General features: G+C 34.2%; 1 protein-coding gene across 1 annotated transcript in view; it reads right to left on the reverse strand.

The window, feature by feature from the left end:
- The window catches only part of gcn1 (GCN1 activator of EIF2AK4), a 49,803-nt gene that overhangs the window by 19,406 nt on the left and 13,144 nt on the right, over positions 1-17,253 (reverse strand). Inside the window, 22 exon segments of the mRNA XM_058784574.1 lie at positions 210-385; positions 388-405; positions 535-673; positions 770-838; positions 1,571-1,791; positions 1,925-2,104; positions 4,191-4,305; positions 4,511-4,632; positions 5,462-5,708; positions 6,689-6,883; positions 7,860-8,025; positions 9,035-9,105; positions 9,346-9,535; positions 10,400-10,524; positions 10,607-10,750; positions 10,835-10,915; positions 11,943-12,130; positions 14,335-14,475; positions 15,260-15,458; positions 15,555-15,668; positions 16,250-16,343; positions 16,452-16,630. Coding sequence (XP_058640557.1) covers positions 210-385; positions 388-405; positions 535-673; positions 770-838; positions 1,571-1,791; positions 1,925-2,104; positions 4,191-4,305; positions 4,511-4,632; positions 5,462-5,708; positions 6,689-6,883; positions 7,860-8,025; positions 9,035-9,105; positions 9,346-9,535; positions 10,400-10,524; positions 10,607-10,750; positions 10,835-10,915; positions 11,943-12,130; positions 14,335-14,475; positions 15,260-15,458; positions 15,555-15,668; positions 16,250-16,343; positions 16,452-16,630 — 3,174 coding nt within the window.

Raw genomic sequence — 17,253 nt, forward strand, 5'->3', positions numbered from 1 at the left:
AATAAATCTAATAAATCTTCGACTCATATTCTTTTAAGTAATAAAAATTCATAATAATCCTGAATATTAAGAAAGTAAACAGCTTCTTAATATTAAAATAAACATTTAATAATAAATATATTTTTAACAATTTAAAGAGTTTACATAAACTTTTCAAACTCAAGCTTGAACGATGTGAATTTAAAAGTATTCAATTCATGCCATCTTACCTTGAGGATGCAGGGAATGATGGGACCCACGTATGGGGTGAATCTTTCCCCAAAGGTCAGAGGGAGGTAGATGAACATCATGATGTATCCGTCTCTGACGTGAGAGGCGATGTCCACCTTACTGGCCGTCTGAACCACGTCTGGCATAAGTTTATCCAGCTTCTCCACACCTAAGCTGCCATAACTTCAGCCAAACCTAAAAGACAAAGATAAAGAGGAATGAAGAACATAAAAGTAGAAAGACAAACACACACATGTGCAGGTGTAATATATGTGTGCTGCAGCTCTCTGCTGCCCTCTAATGGTGTAGCGATGGTTCTCTCACCTTGAGCAGCACCGGATCGATCCACAGAGCTCTGCTCTGACGCCAGCGTCTCCATGAGCCACGGCAGCAGATCGTCGAAGCAGGACTCACCCATTCCCTTCACCATAGCACCCAGAGCCTTAGCCGACACGGTCCGCACCTGATCGACAGACGCCATTAAAAACACATTCACATATAACACAGTTAATGCCAGCAGGCTTCAGAAGCTCTCACGGATCAGTGCGGCTGATATTACCTCAGGCACGGGGTCCAACAGAGACGCTTTGAGTCCTGGAATCACGCTGGGCAGATACGGAGACAGGTCCTGCAAACAAATACAACACATAAAGAGATATTAAAGCCAAGAGCCACTCAAGGCTATGAGTTAGTGATTTATCAGAATTAAGAGGTGATCTTATCTAAAATGATGGTGTCAATAAGGCCTAAAGTGGCTTGTAGTTTTTACAACTGCAGGCTGTTTATGGATGCTTATCTGGTAAACAATAACTAAACAACTAAATCAATTGCTGAATGAATAAATAACAAAACCGAGAAAAATAAAATTGTTTTTGAATTTGAAATTTGTTGCCATTACTAGTATTTCTTTTACACTACTGGTTAAATTTTTTTTAATGTTTTAGAAAGAAGCTAAAACTCGCCAAGGTGGCCATTCTTAAAATCAAAAGTACAGTAAAACCAGAAATATTGTTAAATATTATTACAATTTCAAGTATACTGTAAAATGTAATTTATTCTTGTGATCAAAGCTGAATTTTTTTGTAAAATTATGTATGTCTTGTTTGAAGAATAAGAATTGTTGCTGAATAAAAGTATTAATTTCTTCTTTTTTTTAAATCAGTTTTATTGGCTCATCCAATCTGAAAAACCTGAAACATTTATTTACATTTTTTTTTTATTTAAACGTCAAACCAGCTTTGGTGGAAAAAAAAAGGAAACAGAAGTTATCAACCTTTTAAAGCGCTCACATTAGTGACTTCAACACAATATTGAGGATATAAAACAGCACAGCTGTGTTCACATCAGTATGATTTCCCACCTTCTGGTCAGTAAGTGAGTACATGTTTCCGATGATCTGCGCAGCCATCTTGCGTGTGTCGGTGGAACGGTCCTGAAACGCTCTCTGGACGATGGGCATGATCAGAGCCAGAGACGGAGCGTCGATGAAGTGCACAAACTTGGTGTCCAGCAGCGTTTGCAGGCAGTGATGCGTCTTATGAGACGGGTCAGTCAAAGCGTCCAGCAGGATGGGGGTGATCGCTGTCCAATTCACAATATCAGTTCAGTGATTATGCATGGATTGAACCTTAAACGTTTCCATTAAAGCCCCGCTGTGCTACCCCTTCCACTCAAACCAAAAAGCATTAAGCGTTTAAGCAATAATATTTCATACCCAGGATCTCAGGGTTGCGGATGACGGAGCCGATCTGTCGGAGCGCTTGTTGACCGGCCTTTTGCACCTTCACGTGAGAGTCCGTCAAAACCTCCGTCAGTTTGGGAACGATGTTCGGCAGACACGAGGACAGCTGCTTAGGAGCGCAGAACGCCATCGCACCCAACAACTCCACCGACCCTACAGACACAGCCATGAGAGTATTACAAAAAATACAAAACCATTACACTTCTGCATTTCCATGTGAAGCACTGATAATGACTAATAAAATAACTGTGGCAACTTTAACATTTGAAAGGATACTATAGCAAAGTTATTACTTTCCTTATTCAAACTGATTTTTTTTTTTCAAGAATATATGTGACCCTGGAGCACAAAACCAGTCTTAAGTCGCTGGGGTATATTTGTAGCAATAGCCAAAAATACATTGTATGGGTCAAAATTATCGATTTTTCTTTTATGCCAAAAATCATTAGGATATTAAGTAAAGATCATGTTCCATGAAGATATTTTGTAAATTTCTTACCATAAATATATCAAAACTTCATTTTTGATTAGTAATATGCATTGCTAAGAACTTAATTTGGACAACTTTAAAGTCAATTTTCTCAATATTTAGATTTTTTTGCACCCTCAGATTCCAGATTTTCAAATAGCTGTATCTCAGCCAAATATTGTCCAATCCTAACATACATCAATGGAAAGATTATTTATTCAGCTTTCAGATCATGTATAAATCTAAATTTTGAAAAATTGCCACTTAAGACTGGTTTTGTGGTCCAGGGTCACATATGGTTGACCTGAAGAATGAAAGCTATATCATACACTTGGAAAATTAAAAGCTATATCACCGCTTATTGACACAAGGGGTGTGACAATACACTTAACTCACGAGATGAGACAAAATACAGATATTAACCAAGGTTCAAATATTATATATAACCAAGGTTCACTAGAACGAGACAATATTTTAATACTATTTTAAATAAATTTTCAAATCACAAAATATTTGTCTTTTTTAATTACAAAAAGTAAAACAATGCACTTGTATTTTGAAATATTTTAAACTAAGCTAGGGCTGTAACTAATGATTATTTTGGTAATCAAGTAATCTACTGATTATTTTGACAATTGAGTAATCTGATATTTTTTAGTAACACAAATAGCCCTAAGTGAAAACCAGGCTTTAGTATGACTATTTATATATGAGGCAATAATAATTGGCTCAAATAAAATATCAAAACCAAGTAATTACATGGTTTTATTGAACAACACTGTTAAAATACATAATGTAATATGCCTATACATAACATGAACATAACCGACTTCAGTAAATTATGTATTGTAACAAATACCTACAGAGGGCGCCAACGGCCTGGTGACGTTTCACTTTACAGCGGGGTTAAAAGATGTTTAAATCCATGCAAAGTTGCAAACTCAGAAACTTTTATTTTGAAATCGCGATGGCATTTAGAAAAAAGGTTGATGTATTCTCCTGTGTTGGCAAAGGTTTATAAATGATTTACGTTACAAATCTAGTAAGATAATGCACACTGTTTTCTCATATGAACGTTAAGCAATTCAAATTCACAGCATATACAGAGGAGTTTAGCCCCTTTCACACATACAGTCTTTACTGGTAAGTTACCATTAAGAGATCATGTGTGAACAGGACCTTTTCAAAAATCCCAGTAAATTTGTTCTGGCAATCATATCCTTCTTATGGAGATGACATGATTACTCTGAGCTGTTTACAAAGCTCCGCTGCTTTTTAATTCGTTTTTCTATGTAAATATGCGCTAGATGGACATCTTTGACCATTGCACCTCGCAGCTTTTTGTCGCACTTCTCCATTCATCAGGGCTGTGACTCTGCAATTGGATACTATTATGCGCATCTCGTGTTTATAAGAGCAAAACATTCTGATTGGCTAGTAATGTTAGTTTGGTTGAGAGTGAAAGCTGTGCTCCTCTCATATCATTGGTAGGCGAACTCATGGACTCAAGTTTTTTTAAATATAGGATTATTTTTTCTCCGCAGCCAAACGCTGCACGCCTGAGATCCAGCACGGTGCCGGAGAAATTTAAGCCCTGAATAATGTACAATAAATAATGATTAAAGAATATATAAATATAATAATTTAAATAAAATATCCTATATTAAAAAAATTCTAATTACAAAAAACACTGATTAAAATATGAAACAATAATTATATCTCTTCAGCAGACACTACACTCCCAAAAATATTTCGCATCCCAAAACAGACCTGCTTTGGTTCTCCAGGACTCCTCCTCCAGAGCCACCAGCAGAGACGGCAGCACCAGCTTCACGCCGTGAGCGCTCAGATTCCTCATCACAGCCTTAGCGCAGTCATCCGCCGCCTGACACACAGCAAACCATCATGCAACATCTCAACGGACAGATACATTCATTTGCAACCTCAGTCAACCCCTGCCACAAAGTTGCTGATGCTTAATGTATGTAATGCAGGATTTTGGACCAATGAGATTTCACTGTGGACGGAGCCACCAAGTTCAGCATGATGAATTTAAAACAGAAGTTTTAAAACAGAAAAAGAGTTTGTACCTCTCTGACGTACTGGTTCCCATCACCAAAACAGAGCAGCAGGTGAGGGAGGACATGGACCACGTACGGTTCAAATAGCTTCCCCAGCATGTTACACAACATCTCAAACGCGAACAGAGCACCTGTCAGAGAGAACATGACAAGCTTATTTCTACCTTCAACTCTTACTAGTCGGTTTTTCTTAATTTTATAATTTTCTTTCTTTACGCTGCATTTTCATTTATTTGCGTTTATTTAATAGACAAATATCCAAGAGAAAAGACAATTATTGGGAAAAAAAATTAGGGAACGGGAGCAGTACACAAGCTGGACTCAAACCTGATTTACCCATATGAGCACCATAACTCACACACTGGCTCAAAATAGGTTGAATTTATTTTGCATTATTTCTTTCATTATTTAATTTATCATCACTTGTTTACTTTATTTCCATTGTTGTATTTGATTTTAGTTTAGCTTTATTATTTATTTGTTTATTAATAATAAAATAAACTATTTAAAAAATATATATTTTTTAAACAAGGCAAACTGTCTAGCTGGTCATTTTTGAGGAGAAAAAAATTTAATATAATTTTTTATATTATTAGATAATTACATAAATTCTATAAATATATTATAAAATATTATTTATTGTTTTAAATATATTATTTGTCATGCCAACAAAACCCACTAAACTTTTAATTTAATTCAATAGTTTTCCATAAAGCTTCATGGTTTAACTTTATTTTACAGTACGTGAACTTGCATGTACTTATAGTGTACCTACCTAAGAAAGTACAGGTAATATAAGGTAACTACATGGGGTAGGGTTAGGTTTAGGGGTAGGTTCAGGCTTAGTACCTAGTTATTACTTAGTACTTGTAATTACTATAATAAGTACATAGCATGTACATGAGTAAAAGGACTGTAAAATAAAGTGCTACCAGCTTCATAATCCGCAGCTCTGCTCACCTTCTCTGCGTCTGGAGTTCTTCTTGTCCTGGATGGCGTCTGTAAGAGTGGTCATGATCTCCTGCTGTTTGAGAGACAGGATGCCTAGACCTTTGACCAGCCCGGCCAGTCCGTATGCAGCTCCCTTCCGCTCGGCGTATTTGTCGCTCTCCAGCAGGAGCTGCAGGAGCTTACGCACCATCCCACCGGCATCCTCCTTTATAGCAGGAACCAAAGGAGGAAGACAGCTGGCCACCGACTCCTGAACCTGAGGACGACCAGAGACACAGAGAGACAAGCACCTTAATACCAGGTGACCAGACCATCTGAGATGAATGCAATGTCATTACTGTCGACGGAAACTAAAAAAAATAAATAAATGAACAAATTAAATTAACCAAAATAAAATAATTAACAAAAATTAAAACTAAAACTTAAAACTAAAGTATTGCCTTTGAAACTAAAATAAAAATGCAATAAAAATGCATAAATAAATTACATTTTCCTATTTAGTTCCCAAGAGTATGTGTTTGCATGGCCAAGCAATCCGCTAAATGAATGCTCTCACAAAAGTGAACTGAAAGTGGAAATGATAACTATAGCAACAGATTTAAAAAAAGAAAAAAAAGAAAATAACAGGTCTGTGCATTAAACAAATCAGTGTTGGCTAAATACAACTATGTTTAGTGTAGCTTTAAAGAGCCTCTACAGTTTATAAAACATTTTTGTCTCTAGTCAGCAATAATTACAAAACATTCATCAGTTAATTATTTATACCAGTTCATTATTATTAACTACCAAGTAACTTACTACCTATCTCAGGTAACAGGTTAACAAATACCACTTGTTTTTAAATATAAAAACTAATAACAATTATACTGAATAAAAAAAAAAAGAATACTGATTTTTTTTTTATTATTATTTTTTTTTATCATCTCAGGAAATAAGTTAATAAATACCACCAAAACTTAATCAAATCTTTACTCAATATTCAGTAAGTTAGCTTAAGTACTTAGAGGTAAATCATTAAAATGACAAATAAATTAATTCATAAATAATTTTTTTTTTTAAATATAAAAACTAATAGAAAACAACTAAAACTAAACTGAAAATTAAGAACAACAATTCAAATCCACTTGAAAACCTGAAAAAACCTGAAATTCAATAAAAAAACGAATTAAAAAAAAATACCATATTAACACTGGACGGATGTTAATTAAAACTAAAGACAGAAAAAGAGATGCAGACCTGCTGTGAGGGAGTGGAGAGGGCCGTGATCAGCTTGGCCACGATGGGTTTGACTTTAGGGTCGCTCTTGTCCAGATGTTTGGCCAGCGAGCCCATGAGGATGACCACGCTCTGCCGCACAGAGTCATAGCTGGCGTCCTGCGGCGCGTTCTTCAGGAACTCCTCAAACACGGGCAGCAGAGCGTTCACGTTATCCTGACAGACAGAGACAGAGTCAGGAGTGAGCGGTGCATCAGGAGAGTCAGCCTGGACCGGTCTCATTTTAGTATGATTTATATATTATAATTGTATTTAATATTTTAAATGAGCTTTTATTGTTTACAGTTTTTTAAATTTAGTTGATTTTTTAGTAATTGTGTTACATGCTTTTGCTTTATTTATTTTACTATTTAGGTTTAATTTATTTTTAATTCACTTTTAGTTCAGTTTTTGTTTTTCAGGCAGTAATTTTAGTGCTTCAATTTAAACTTTCAAATTTTAGTTTCTAATTTTCATTTAGTTCAAGTTTATCACCTATTTTATTATTAATTTCATTTTATGTAGATGCATATTCACTTGTGTGTTATTATTAAAATGTACATTATATTATGTACATTATACATTTTCATTCTATTTTTATTTTATTTACAAAAATGCATGTTCACTTTAGAAATGCACATTATTTTAGGAGGCAGAATAATGTATTTTAATTTACTGTTATTTTGCCACAATGCATATTCACTTTAGAAATGTCAGTTATATTAACTGGTGAAACAAAAGCAATTATGTTATAGGATTTTTTGAAATATTACTATTTAGGTTTCATTTCTTTTTATTTCAGTTTTAGTTTAGTTTTAGTTTTTCAGTTAGTTATTTGGTAACACTTTATTTTAAGGTGTCCTTGTTACACGTTACATGTACTTACTGTTATAATAACAATTAATTATGCACAATTACAAACCCTAATCCTAACCATAACCATATAGTAAGTACATGTCATTAATTAATATTACTCAGTACTTAAATGTATAATTACACTGTAACAAGGTAAAGTGTACCTTAACATCAGTTTACCTTAAAATAAATTATAACCAGTAATTTTACTGTTTTTAAGCTTTTGATCTAATAATTAGTTTTAATATTGTTCCAGCTTTATTTTGATGTTTTTGATAGTTTGGGCTGGACGGAGTACCTTGCCGTGTGTGTTGAGGGCGGACAGCGCTGCGTCCAGCATGCAGCGTCGCACCTCCGCGTGTCTGTCATTCAGAGCATCCGGCACGAAGAACAGGAAGAGGGGCGTCACCTGACTCTCATCCAGGAACTCAGCCAGTTTGTTGAGCGCCAGAGCGATGCCGCACCTGCACACAGGAAACGCATCACTCACAAGCCCTATCCATGGAGGAAACTGATTGATCAACTCCACCGAAGAATTCTGGGTGATTTTCAACTCAATCTGTAGCATGATGTTGATTATTACAAATATTTCTGATCAAAACATGCAAGGAATATATTGTACGTATGAAGTTCTGCAGGCAAATGTGCAGCACTGTGAATGTTAAAAATAGGTTTTGAAAGTATAATCAGAACGTTATATATAAGCATATAAACACTAGAATGACATGACAAGCTTGTCTGTGTTAAGATATGCAGTTGTTTACCTGCCATGACCAGCTAAACAAAAGGGTTTTCTTAGTACAATGGTTAAATGTTATAAGGATGAAAATTAAAACTAATAGCCAAGAACTAAAAAGTAATCATGTTCAAAAAAAAAAATTTAATTAAATAAATCAAATAAAATCAAAAACATCTAAATAACTATAATTTTTATAATACCTCTTTAATTAATTGACATGGCCACAAACGTTGTCAAAACACATCATAAATTTAAAAAAAAATAAAATAAAATCAAAAACAAAAATAAAAAAAGAAGAGAGATATAACTTCGCCACAAACGTTGACCAAAGACATAACAAATAAATAAATGAAGGAAGGAAGGAAAGCTAAAAATAAAGACAAACTAAACTAAAATTGCAAAAAACAAAAACAATAGAGAATTTTTCTAAATAACTATATTTCTTATAACATTCCCACAGATGTTGTCCATATATATATCATAAATTAATGAAAACTATTAATTAAAACTAAATGAAATAAAAACAAAACAGACTGAAATCAAAAACAGAAACCTAAAAATGAGAAATTTTCTAAGTAGCTATAATTTTTATTAACTCTGACACTGCCACAGATGTTGTCCAAAGATATCATGAATGAATGAATGAATGAAAACTAAAAATGAAAAAAAAAAAAAAAAAAAGAGAAACTCTCTAACTATAATTTCTATAATAACTCATGGAATCATTCTCTCACCTGGCCTCCCATTGGTCAGGAGGAGCTTCAGAAATGACGCGTCCCAGAGTGTCCAGAACCGGAGGAGGTCTCTGAACACAAACATCACTGAGCGTTAAATCAAAGCCGTCCCATTCACTCACGCAAACCACAACGACACGCATTCACAATGATGGCCTTTCAAGTTCAAATAGTAGGGCAATGAATTAAAAATGACCGTCTGAGTGATTTATGACAGTGAACAGTGGCTTTAATTTCACAGATTAAACTCAATCGTCGTTCTCTCTGGGAGGCTGCGGTGATGAAAGATAGATGTGGGGTGCGAGACTCACGTAGAGTTTCTGGTGGTAGATCTCTGTGAGCTGGGCCAGGACGGTGGCCGACTGCTCCCGGTACTGGCTGATGGCGCTGGACAGAGCCTCGGCCCCCGCTGAACGCACCGCCTCCTCGTGGTGGATCACGTCCTCAATCAGGAGCGAACACAGCTCAGGGACCAGATCCAGACACAGAGCCTGCCAGAGTCTGAGACAGACACACCGCGTGAGCAAGACTCACCACTGCACAACATCAAGTCTAAACTTCAGTTTATTTATTTATTTTTATTTGATTTATTTATGCAAATGCATAAATGCCAATTATTTTAGCAGGTGAATTTTTTTTAAATTATTTTATTTATTTAATTATTTAAATTTTATTGTGACAAATGCATATTCACTTTAAAAATGTCTATTTTTAGCTGTATTTTTATTTGCACAATTGCATAATCACTTTAAAATTTCAATTATTTTCACGGGTGATAATTTAATTTTACTTTGATATAAATAAATGTTCACAAAATATTTAAATTTGATTTAATTTAAATCCATATTCACTTTAGAAATGTCAATTATTTTAGCTGGTGAAACAATATATTATCTACTTTATATTATAATTTGATTTATACAAATGCATATATTTACTTTCCAAATGTTCATTATTTTAGCTGGTAAAGTAATGTATTTTTATTTTATATCATTTTCATGTGTATTCACTTTAGAAATGTCCATGATTTTAACTGGTGAAACATTTGTATTATTATTATTATTATCAGCTAGTAAAATAATTCATTATTTTATTGACACAAATGAGAAATGTTATAATAAATATTAGCTATAAAAATTATACATCAACAGCAGTTCACTTCCACAAACTAGCCCGGATTGCTTTCATTAGACCCGTGAACTGCACTGGAGTCCCCATAATGAACCACTTCCCAGATCCATGTTTTCAAATGAACTTGTGTGTTGTTTCCTGCTGTGTCTGAGTTTGGAAAGCAGCTTTAGCACCAAGCAAACTCCCATTAGGACCAGCACCAGAAGCTGGAGTGTGAAAATGTGCATGACTCACTTCTCCGCCAGCGCTCTGCCCTCCTCCTCCACATCAAATTTGGACACCCACAGTCTCCTCAGCATCTTCAGACCGTTGGCGTCAGCGCCGTCGGTGGGCAACGCCAACTCCATCTCCAGCAGACCCTACAAGAACGAGTCGATGGGCTTTGATTAAAAGGGTTTCATAATATGATGTCGCATGCGTCAGAAAGAGAAAGGCACTGACCCTGAGCGCAGCGTCTCTGACAGAGAAGCACGAGGACAGTAAAGCCTCCAGCAGAACGTCAATCTCAGGCTGTTCGGCGAGCGCACATCCCTCCTGCCCTCCAGCGCTGGCACACAGAGCTGTCAGACAGCTTGATGCCAGCACCTACAACAAACACACACACACGCCATCACAACTCTCCTCAAACACTGCGTGTGACTGAGTGCTGATCTGGATGTGAGTCTCTACCTGAAGGCGAGGGGTGGACGTGCCGATCACTTTGGTCAAGAGCAGCAGCATGCTGACTCTGGGCAGCAGCTCGGGGCCATTCTAGACAAACAGAAAAAAACTTTATTAATAAACTGCTGGGGTTTCAGTTATACAGACGTGGATAGAATCATTAAAAATTTACATTTCTGACATTTTTATGAGATTTTACTTTAATAACATGCACAGATAAAGCTACATTTTTATTAGCGAATTTTTTAATATATTCTTATTTAATTTGTAAAATTTTTTTACATAAATACAATTTTATATAGATAGATATGTTTTATTACTGAATTTGTAATATATATTATTAAATTTAATTTTTAAACAGTATAATTTCAATACTTTCATTTATTACTTAAATTGTATATATTTTAGATAAACATCTGGATATATTTATTATTGAATTTTTAATTAATTTACTACATTTTTATTTTTATATCTGAATATTACTTTAATAAATTTAGCTATTCATTTATTTTATTTGGTTGTAAAGGTATAACTGAATATTTTTTATAAAATCTGTAAAAATATAAATATTTCTCTCTTATTTTTAAAATCGAATATAATTTGAATTATCTATTTTTAAATGAAGACAATACTGTATATTTGTATTAGGGAATTTTTCATTTTTTTTACAACATTTCTTTTTATATCTGAACAATTTTAATAATCTTTTTTTTTTTTTTTTAATTCATATTATATAATATAAAAATATTATGTATGGTATAACTGAATTTTGTTTTGTTTTTTTAAACCCGAATTGACAATCCAACTAAATTCAGTTAATTTCCTAATATCCTTGGTGTACGTAATGGTGAATAATCATTTAACAATTCGCTCATTCACTGCAAGTCATGAAAAAAAATCAAGTCACATGTGTTGGCTTAAGTATGGCATTCATTTGCATGCTATTTAATTAAATATAAGAACATTTACATGCCTTTATAAATCTTGATTTGTTCCTAACTATTAATATCTGATCAAATTCAAATCCAGACGTGTCAATTTCAGTTACTGCAAAGTTAACAAATAAATCAAAAGCACAGATTAATAACAAAGCAACTAGTTGAAAAGCCAACGGTACCTCGTCTACGAGTGTTTCGCTGTCGTTGAATTTCGCCCGCAGCTGCGCGTGTGTGTTGATGACCTGCAGTGCGCGGGTCATCATGAGCTCGGTCTCCTCTGAGGATCCGCTGCTCTGACTCAACACCGCCTGCAGCAGCGGGAAACAGAAGGAGAACGCCGGCGCTGACAGGACAAATACACCTGATCCTGCAACTCACACACAAATACATCTCTAATGAGTCTTTAAATCAAAGAGACACTGTTACTTCAAACTACATGTCTTTAATATTATTAATATGGCAAGCCATTTTAACGTTTAATGCTTAAAACGTACTACCATCTATTTTAATGCTACTGGTACTTATTTTTTAGCTACTAGTATCCATTTCATTAAGTACTACACTGTAAAAAAAAAAAAAAAAAAAAACTTAACTCAAAAAAAAATAAGGCAACCTATCGCAGTCAACTAGTTAAGTTAACTCAACTAGCAACCGACAACTTAAAAACTTTAGTTCATCTAATGAATAAATGTCAGTCTACTGAGTGATAAAAGATCTGTCAGAGCAACCAAAGATTTTTTAGCATTTAGCAATGTTAATCTTTTTTAACAATCCTCTTTCCTTTAGATTTTTGTTTATTTTCAAAGCCTTCTACATAATATGGGTAGTATTTGCCTCTTAAAACTAAAGGCAAACATTTATGCTGATAGTCAAATGCATTAAACAAGATGCAATGAGATGCACATATACAGTACCTCAGCACACAATTCTCAACCATGCTGAGCATCAACAAATTTTAAATCAGTAAAAATATGAAGTCTGATCCACATGAGAACTAACAGCAGCAGCAGCATAAATTAAGCCAGTAAAATTTAAAACAATGATAATATTTTAATAATAATTAACATAAAATGTTTTTAAGCTGCAATGCATGCTGGGAACTTGTGCAATTTTGTTCAATGTAAAATTGTTTGTTCAGATGACTCAATTTGAAAAGTTGGGAGAACATTTGCATATGTTGTGAACAAATACTTGAATATCCAAGTAAGGTAAACAAAAAAACTTTTGCTAGCGACAAAGTATTTTTGTTCAGTTCACACAAAAAAATTAAACTGACTACTTTACATTGCTTAGTAGAACTTTTAGAAAGTTGGATTTTTTTTTTTTTTACAGTGTAGTACTTATTCATTAGCTACTAAGTGCTTATTCTTTAGTTATTAGTAACTTTTTAAAGATTGTTTCAATAGTTCTTATTTCAATAGTGACTAGTAACTATTCTACTGTTACTGGTAACAAATTTGAACTTTTGCCATTGACTTCTATGGGGTCTGATCTGTCATTCAGATATCAACTATTCAGTTCTGACCAGTATGTATTCCAATTGTGACTAGTATCTTTTTAAATTTTACTAGTTAGTATACATTTGATACTAGTTCTTATTTATTAAATACTAGTACACACTTAACCGATACTAGCAGTAATTCATTAGGTCCTAGTTTTTTTATTATTAGTACTTAGCTTTTTTTAGTCACTAGTATCTCATATAATCGTTACTAATAATAAATCTTACTATAGTAGTGACAACTGCTTTTTTACTTGTCTTATGTTATGACTAGTCAGAATGGCCACTGTAGAGTTCAATTAAAAATATTACTATTAAAATAAAAAAATAGTACCAACAACTTTTGGAATAAATACTAGTATTTAATCATTGTGTACTATTATGCAATGAAAACGTATGAGTATTTAAGAATAAGAACTAGTATCTAATGAATAAACTAATATGCAATAAATAAATAGTAGTACCTATTGAAATCTAATGAATAAGTACAAGTATTTAATAATAGGTACTCGTATCTAAAAATAAGTACTAGTGCCTAATAAATAACTAATAGTATATAAAAATGTACTAGTCACTGTTGGGATACATACTAGTCAGAACTGAATAGTTGATATCTGAATGACAAATTTCCATAGAAGTCAATGGGGGAAAATGTGTTACTAGTATCAACAGAATAGTTACTAGTCACTACTGAAATAAGTAGTGGTATCTAATGAAGAAGTACTATTATCTGTTTAACAGGTACTAATATCTAATGAATAAGTACTAATATCTAATAATAAGTAGTAGTATCTATATCACAGGTAATGAATAAGTACTAGTATCTAAGTACTAGTAAGTAATGAATACCAGTATCTTACAAACAAGAACTAGTATCTTTTAAAACAGTACTAGTAGCTCTAAAGAATAAGCACTAGTAGCTAATAAGTACTACTACCTAATGGAAGTACTAGTAGCATGAAAACAGATCCTGATGCTTTATAGATTAAATGTTAAAATGGCCTGCCATTGTTGTAATTTAGTTTTGATGATTGTCCCACATGTGGGTGTGTGCTATTCACTGGTCTTGCCTTCTCTCTGAAGTGCTGTGTTTGTGTGCAGCAGCGAGATGGTTCGTTGTGTTGCTGTGCTCAGATCTTCTTGAGCCCAGGCAGGATCCAAATCACACTCTGGCTTCAGCTGACGCAAGGTCACATGACCCACGAGAACCGCTAAATAAACAGAGAAAAACACAGATTTGAATCACATGAAACCAAAGGTAAGACAACTGTTATTCACACATGCAAAAATGATCTCAGGCAGCTTTAAGCATGCACTTGCATTAAACCTATCTTTATATGTGAAACAAAGGCCTAAATAAAGCTAAAACAGTAAATCGAAGACATTTAATTAACGTAAACATTTTACTGCTGTATTAGGCATTTAGAAATCATTGTATAGAGAGATTAGGAGGATATTACTAGCTGGTTAAATGATTTTTTTAAATTGTATTATTTTTTATTTTTTTTTATTCTTATTTATACATATTTTTTATTCAGTTTTATTTACACAAATACATATTCAATTTAGAAATATCAATTATTTTAACTGTGAAATAATATATTTTTAATTAAATGTTATCTACACAGACGCATATTCAGATGCATGTTGAGAAATATTTTAGCTGTTGAAATAACATTTCTTTGAAAATTTAATTTAATTTGCACAAATACATATTCACTTTTAAAATGTCAATTGTTTTAGCTGTTGAGATAATACACTTTTTAAATTTAATTGAGTTATTTACACAAACGCATATTCACTTGAGCCACAATCACACACTAAACCAAAAATATGACATCTGTTATTGATATATGCAAAAACAACATTGGGCAGTAATAAATATTTATTTGCATAAAAAAAACGATTTATGTGTGAAAACAAGGACAACAAATACAAGTGAAGACATTAAATAAGAGTAAACGGTTATGAACAAACAGGAAAAGGAAGGCATACCCAGGTAGTGCAGTTCTTTAGGCATGAGAGTGACGCCGATGTTCAGGAAGACCGGTTTGATGCGGGGAGCAGCCAGAGGAGACTGAAGGAGGGGCAGAACAACCTGCAGAACTCCAGGAAGATGCATCCAGATCAGAGGAGGACGACGGGCCAGAGCCGCCTCCAGCAGACCGATCGCACACTGCATCTCCAAGTCCAGCTGAGACAGAACAAGAGAGACAGAGACGCAGCTCAGTGGTTTGTTCACACTGATGGGCGTATCTCAGGTGGTCTTCGGTAGCGTATGACCTCTCACCTCCTGCAAACGCTTGCGGATGCCCGACTCTTTCTCCAGCTGGTTCTGCATCATCTCCTTCTGCTTGCTGGTCAGCTGGAGCTCCTCTTTGATGCCTTTCTTCTTCTTGATCTCCTGCAAGACAAACACAAGGGGGAGCTCAATAAGTATAAAACAGATAGCACTGCACCAGATACAGTATCCCACAATGCAATGTGCTTGTTTCATTTGCAGTGTGACTGATGAACTAGAGCCAATATCAGCCCAGATTCTTAATGTATTTTAATCTGACCGCCAAACGTTGTATATACATATTGATATATTTTTATATATTTTACCATTTTCATGTATCTTAGTTATTTAATATTTATATTTTAATATATTTTAGTTAATCATAAACACACTAAATTTTAGATTGTTTTAGATTTTTAATATGTATAAAATATACAGAATAGCAAGATGCACAAACATTGCTGAAATATATACTCATTCAAAAATCAGACTAATACTATTTTTATGGTAGTACTATTTTCAAGATGACAGCTAGACGTCACACAAAAATCAACAGGTTATGCAGTGTTCTGTATTTCAGTTGGAAGTGTTTCTTGCCGTGTACTGTAAATACTATTTTTGACTAAAAAATGTACAGTAACTACTCAGTATGCATTTGTCTCCTTTTTAATTCGAGCGGATCATTTGTTGTATTTCTCTCTCACCTCTTGAAGCTCCAGTTCAATGATCTGCTCTTTGAAGGAATACGCCTTATTCTCTCTTTTCATGTTGCCTTTCTTTGTGCTCTCCTGCTGAGCGCTGCCAAAAACAAGACAACAATGCTTACTAGAAACGACCCGATCCATGTGATTCTCATTCATTCATCTCAGAATGTTTATTTGCTGAATCTTCTTCGGCTGACTTTACCTCATAATGATGCTCTTGTCGTAAAGTTCTCCCTCCGGTGTTTGCATAATGGCATACTCCTGACGCATCACCTGCCTCAGTGCCGGATTGGACAAGCGCTGGGTCACATGATCCATGACACGCCGCAGCAGTTTGGTGGGAGACAGAAGTGACAAGGAACCGACAGCATTCTGAACAGCCTACGGAGAGAGAGATGCACAATGTCAATCAGAAACCCAACATAAATCATGAATGTGTGTCCTATTATATCAATCTGACAACACAACGTGACTAGGGTGTAACATGACACATAGTTAAGTTTCAAGTTATTACTTATGACATATATGGGGCGAATTCCAAACGGCTTTTTTGCGCCCTTGAAGGGCACTTCGGGAAGGGGACGCCATTTATATCTCGCAATTCTGTTTATTTCTGAATTTTGACTTTTTCAGAATTGTGACAAAAAAAGTCAGAATTTTGAGAAATAAACTCGCAACTGTGACTCAAAAGAGTCTGAACTGTGAAATAGTAGCAATTATCTTTTTTGTTTTTAATCCATGGTGGAAAAAAGCTTCCATAGACACAAAAAAAGTTAGAAAACCAGAAAAGAATAGAAAAATTCATTATTCTGCTTTGCTAAAAATACAGTGTTTTGTTAGACAAAATATTTAAAGCATTGCATTTTATTAAATAATGTGTTCTAATTTTAGTTGATCAATTTAATTACTATAAAATCTATATTATACTCAATTAATAAGCATGAAAGCTCAAAAGGGTGAGCTTCTGGGTGGGTTTACCATATTTGATGCACTCTTTGTATGCG

This window comes from Onychostoma macrolepis, chromosome 08 (assembly GCF_012432095.1).
Source record: "Onychostoma macrolepis isolate SWU-2019 chromosome 08, ASM1243209v1, whole genome shotgun sequence".
In the NCBI taxonomy this organism is placed as follows: Eukaryota; Metazoa; Chordata; class Actinopteri; order Cypriniformes; family Cyprinidae; genus Onychostoma; species Onychostoma macrolepis.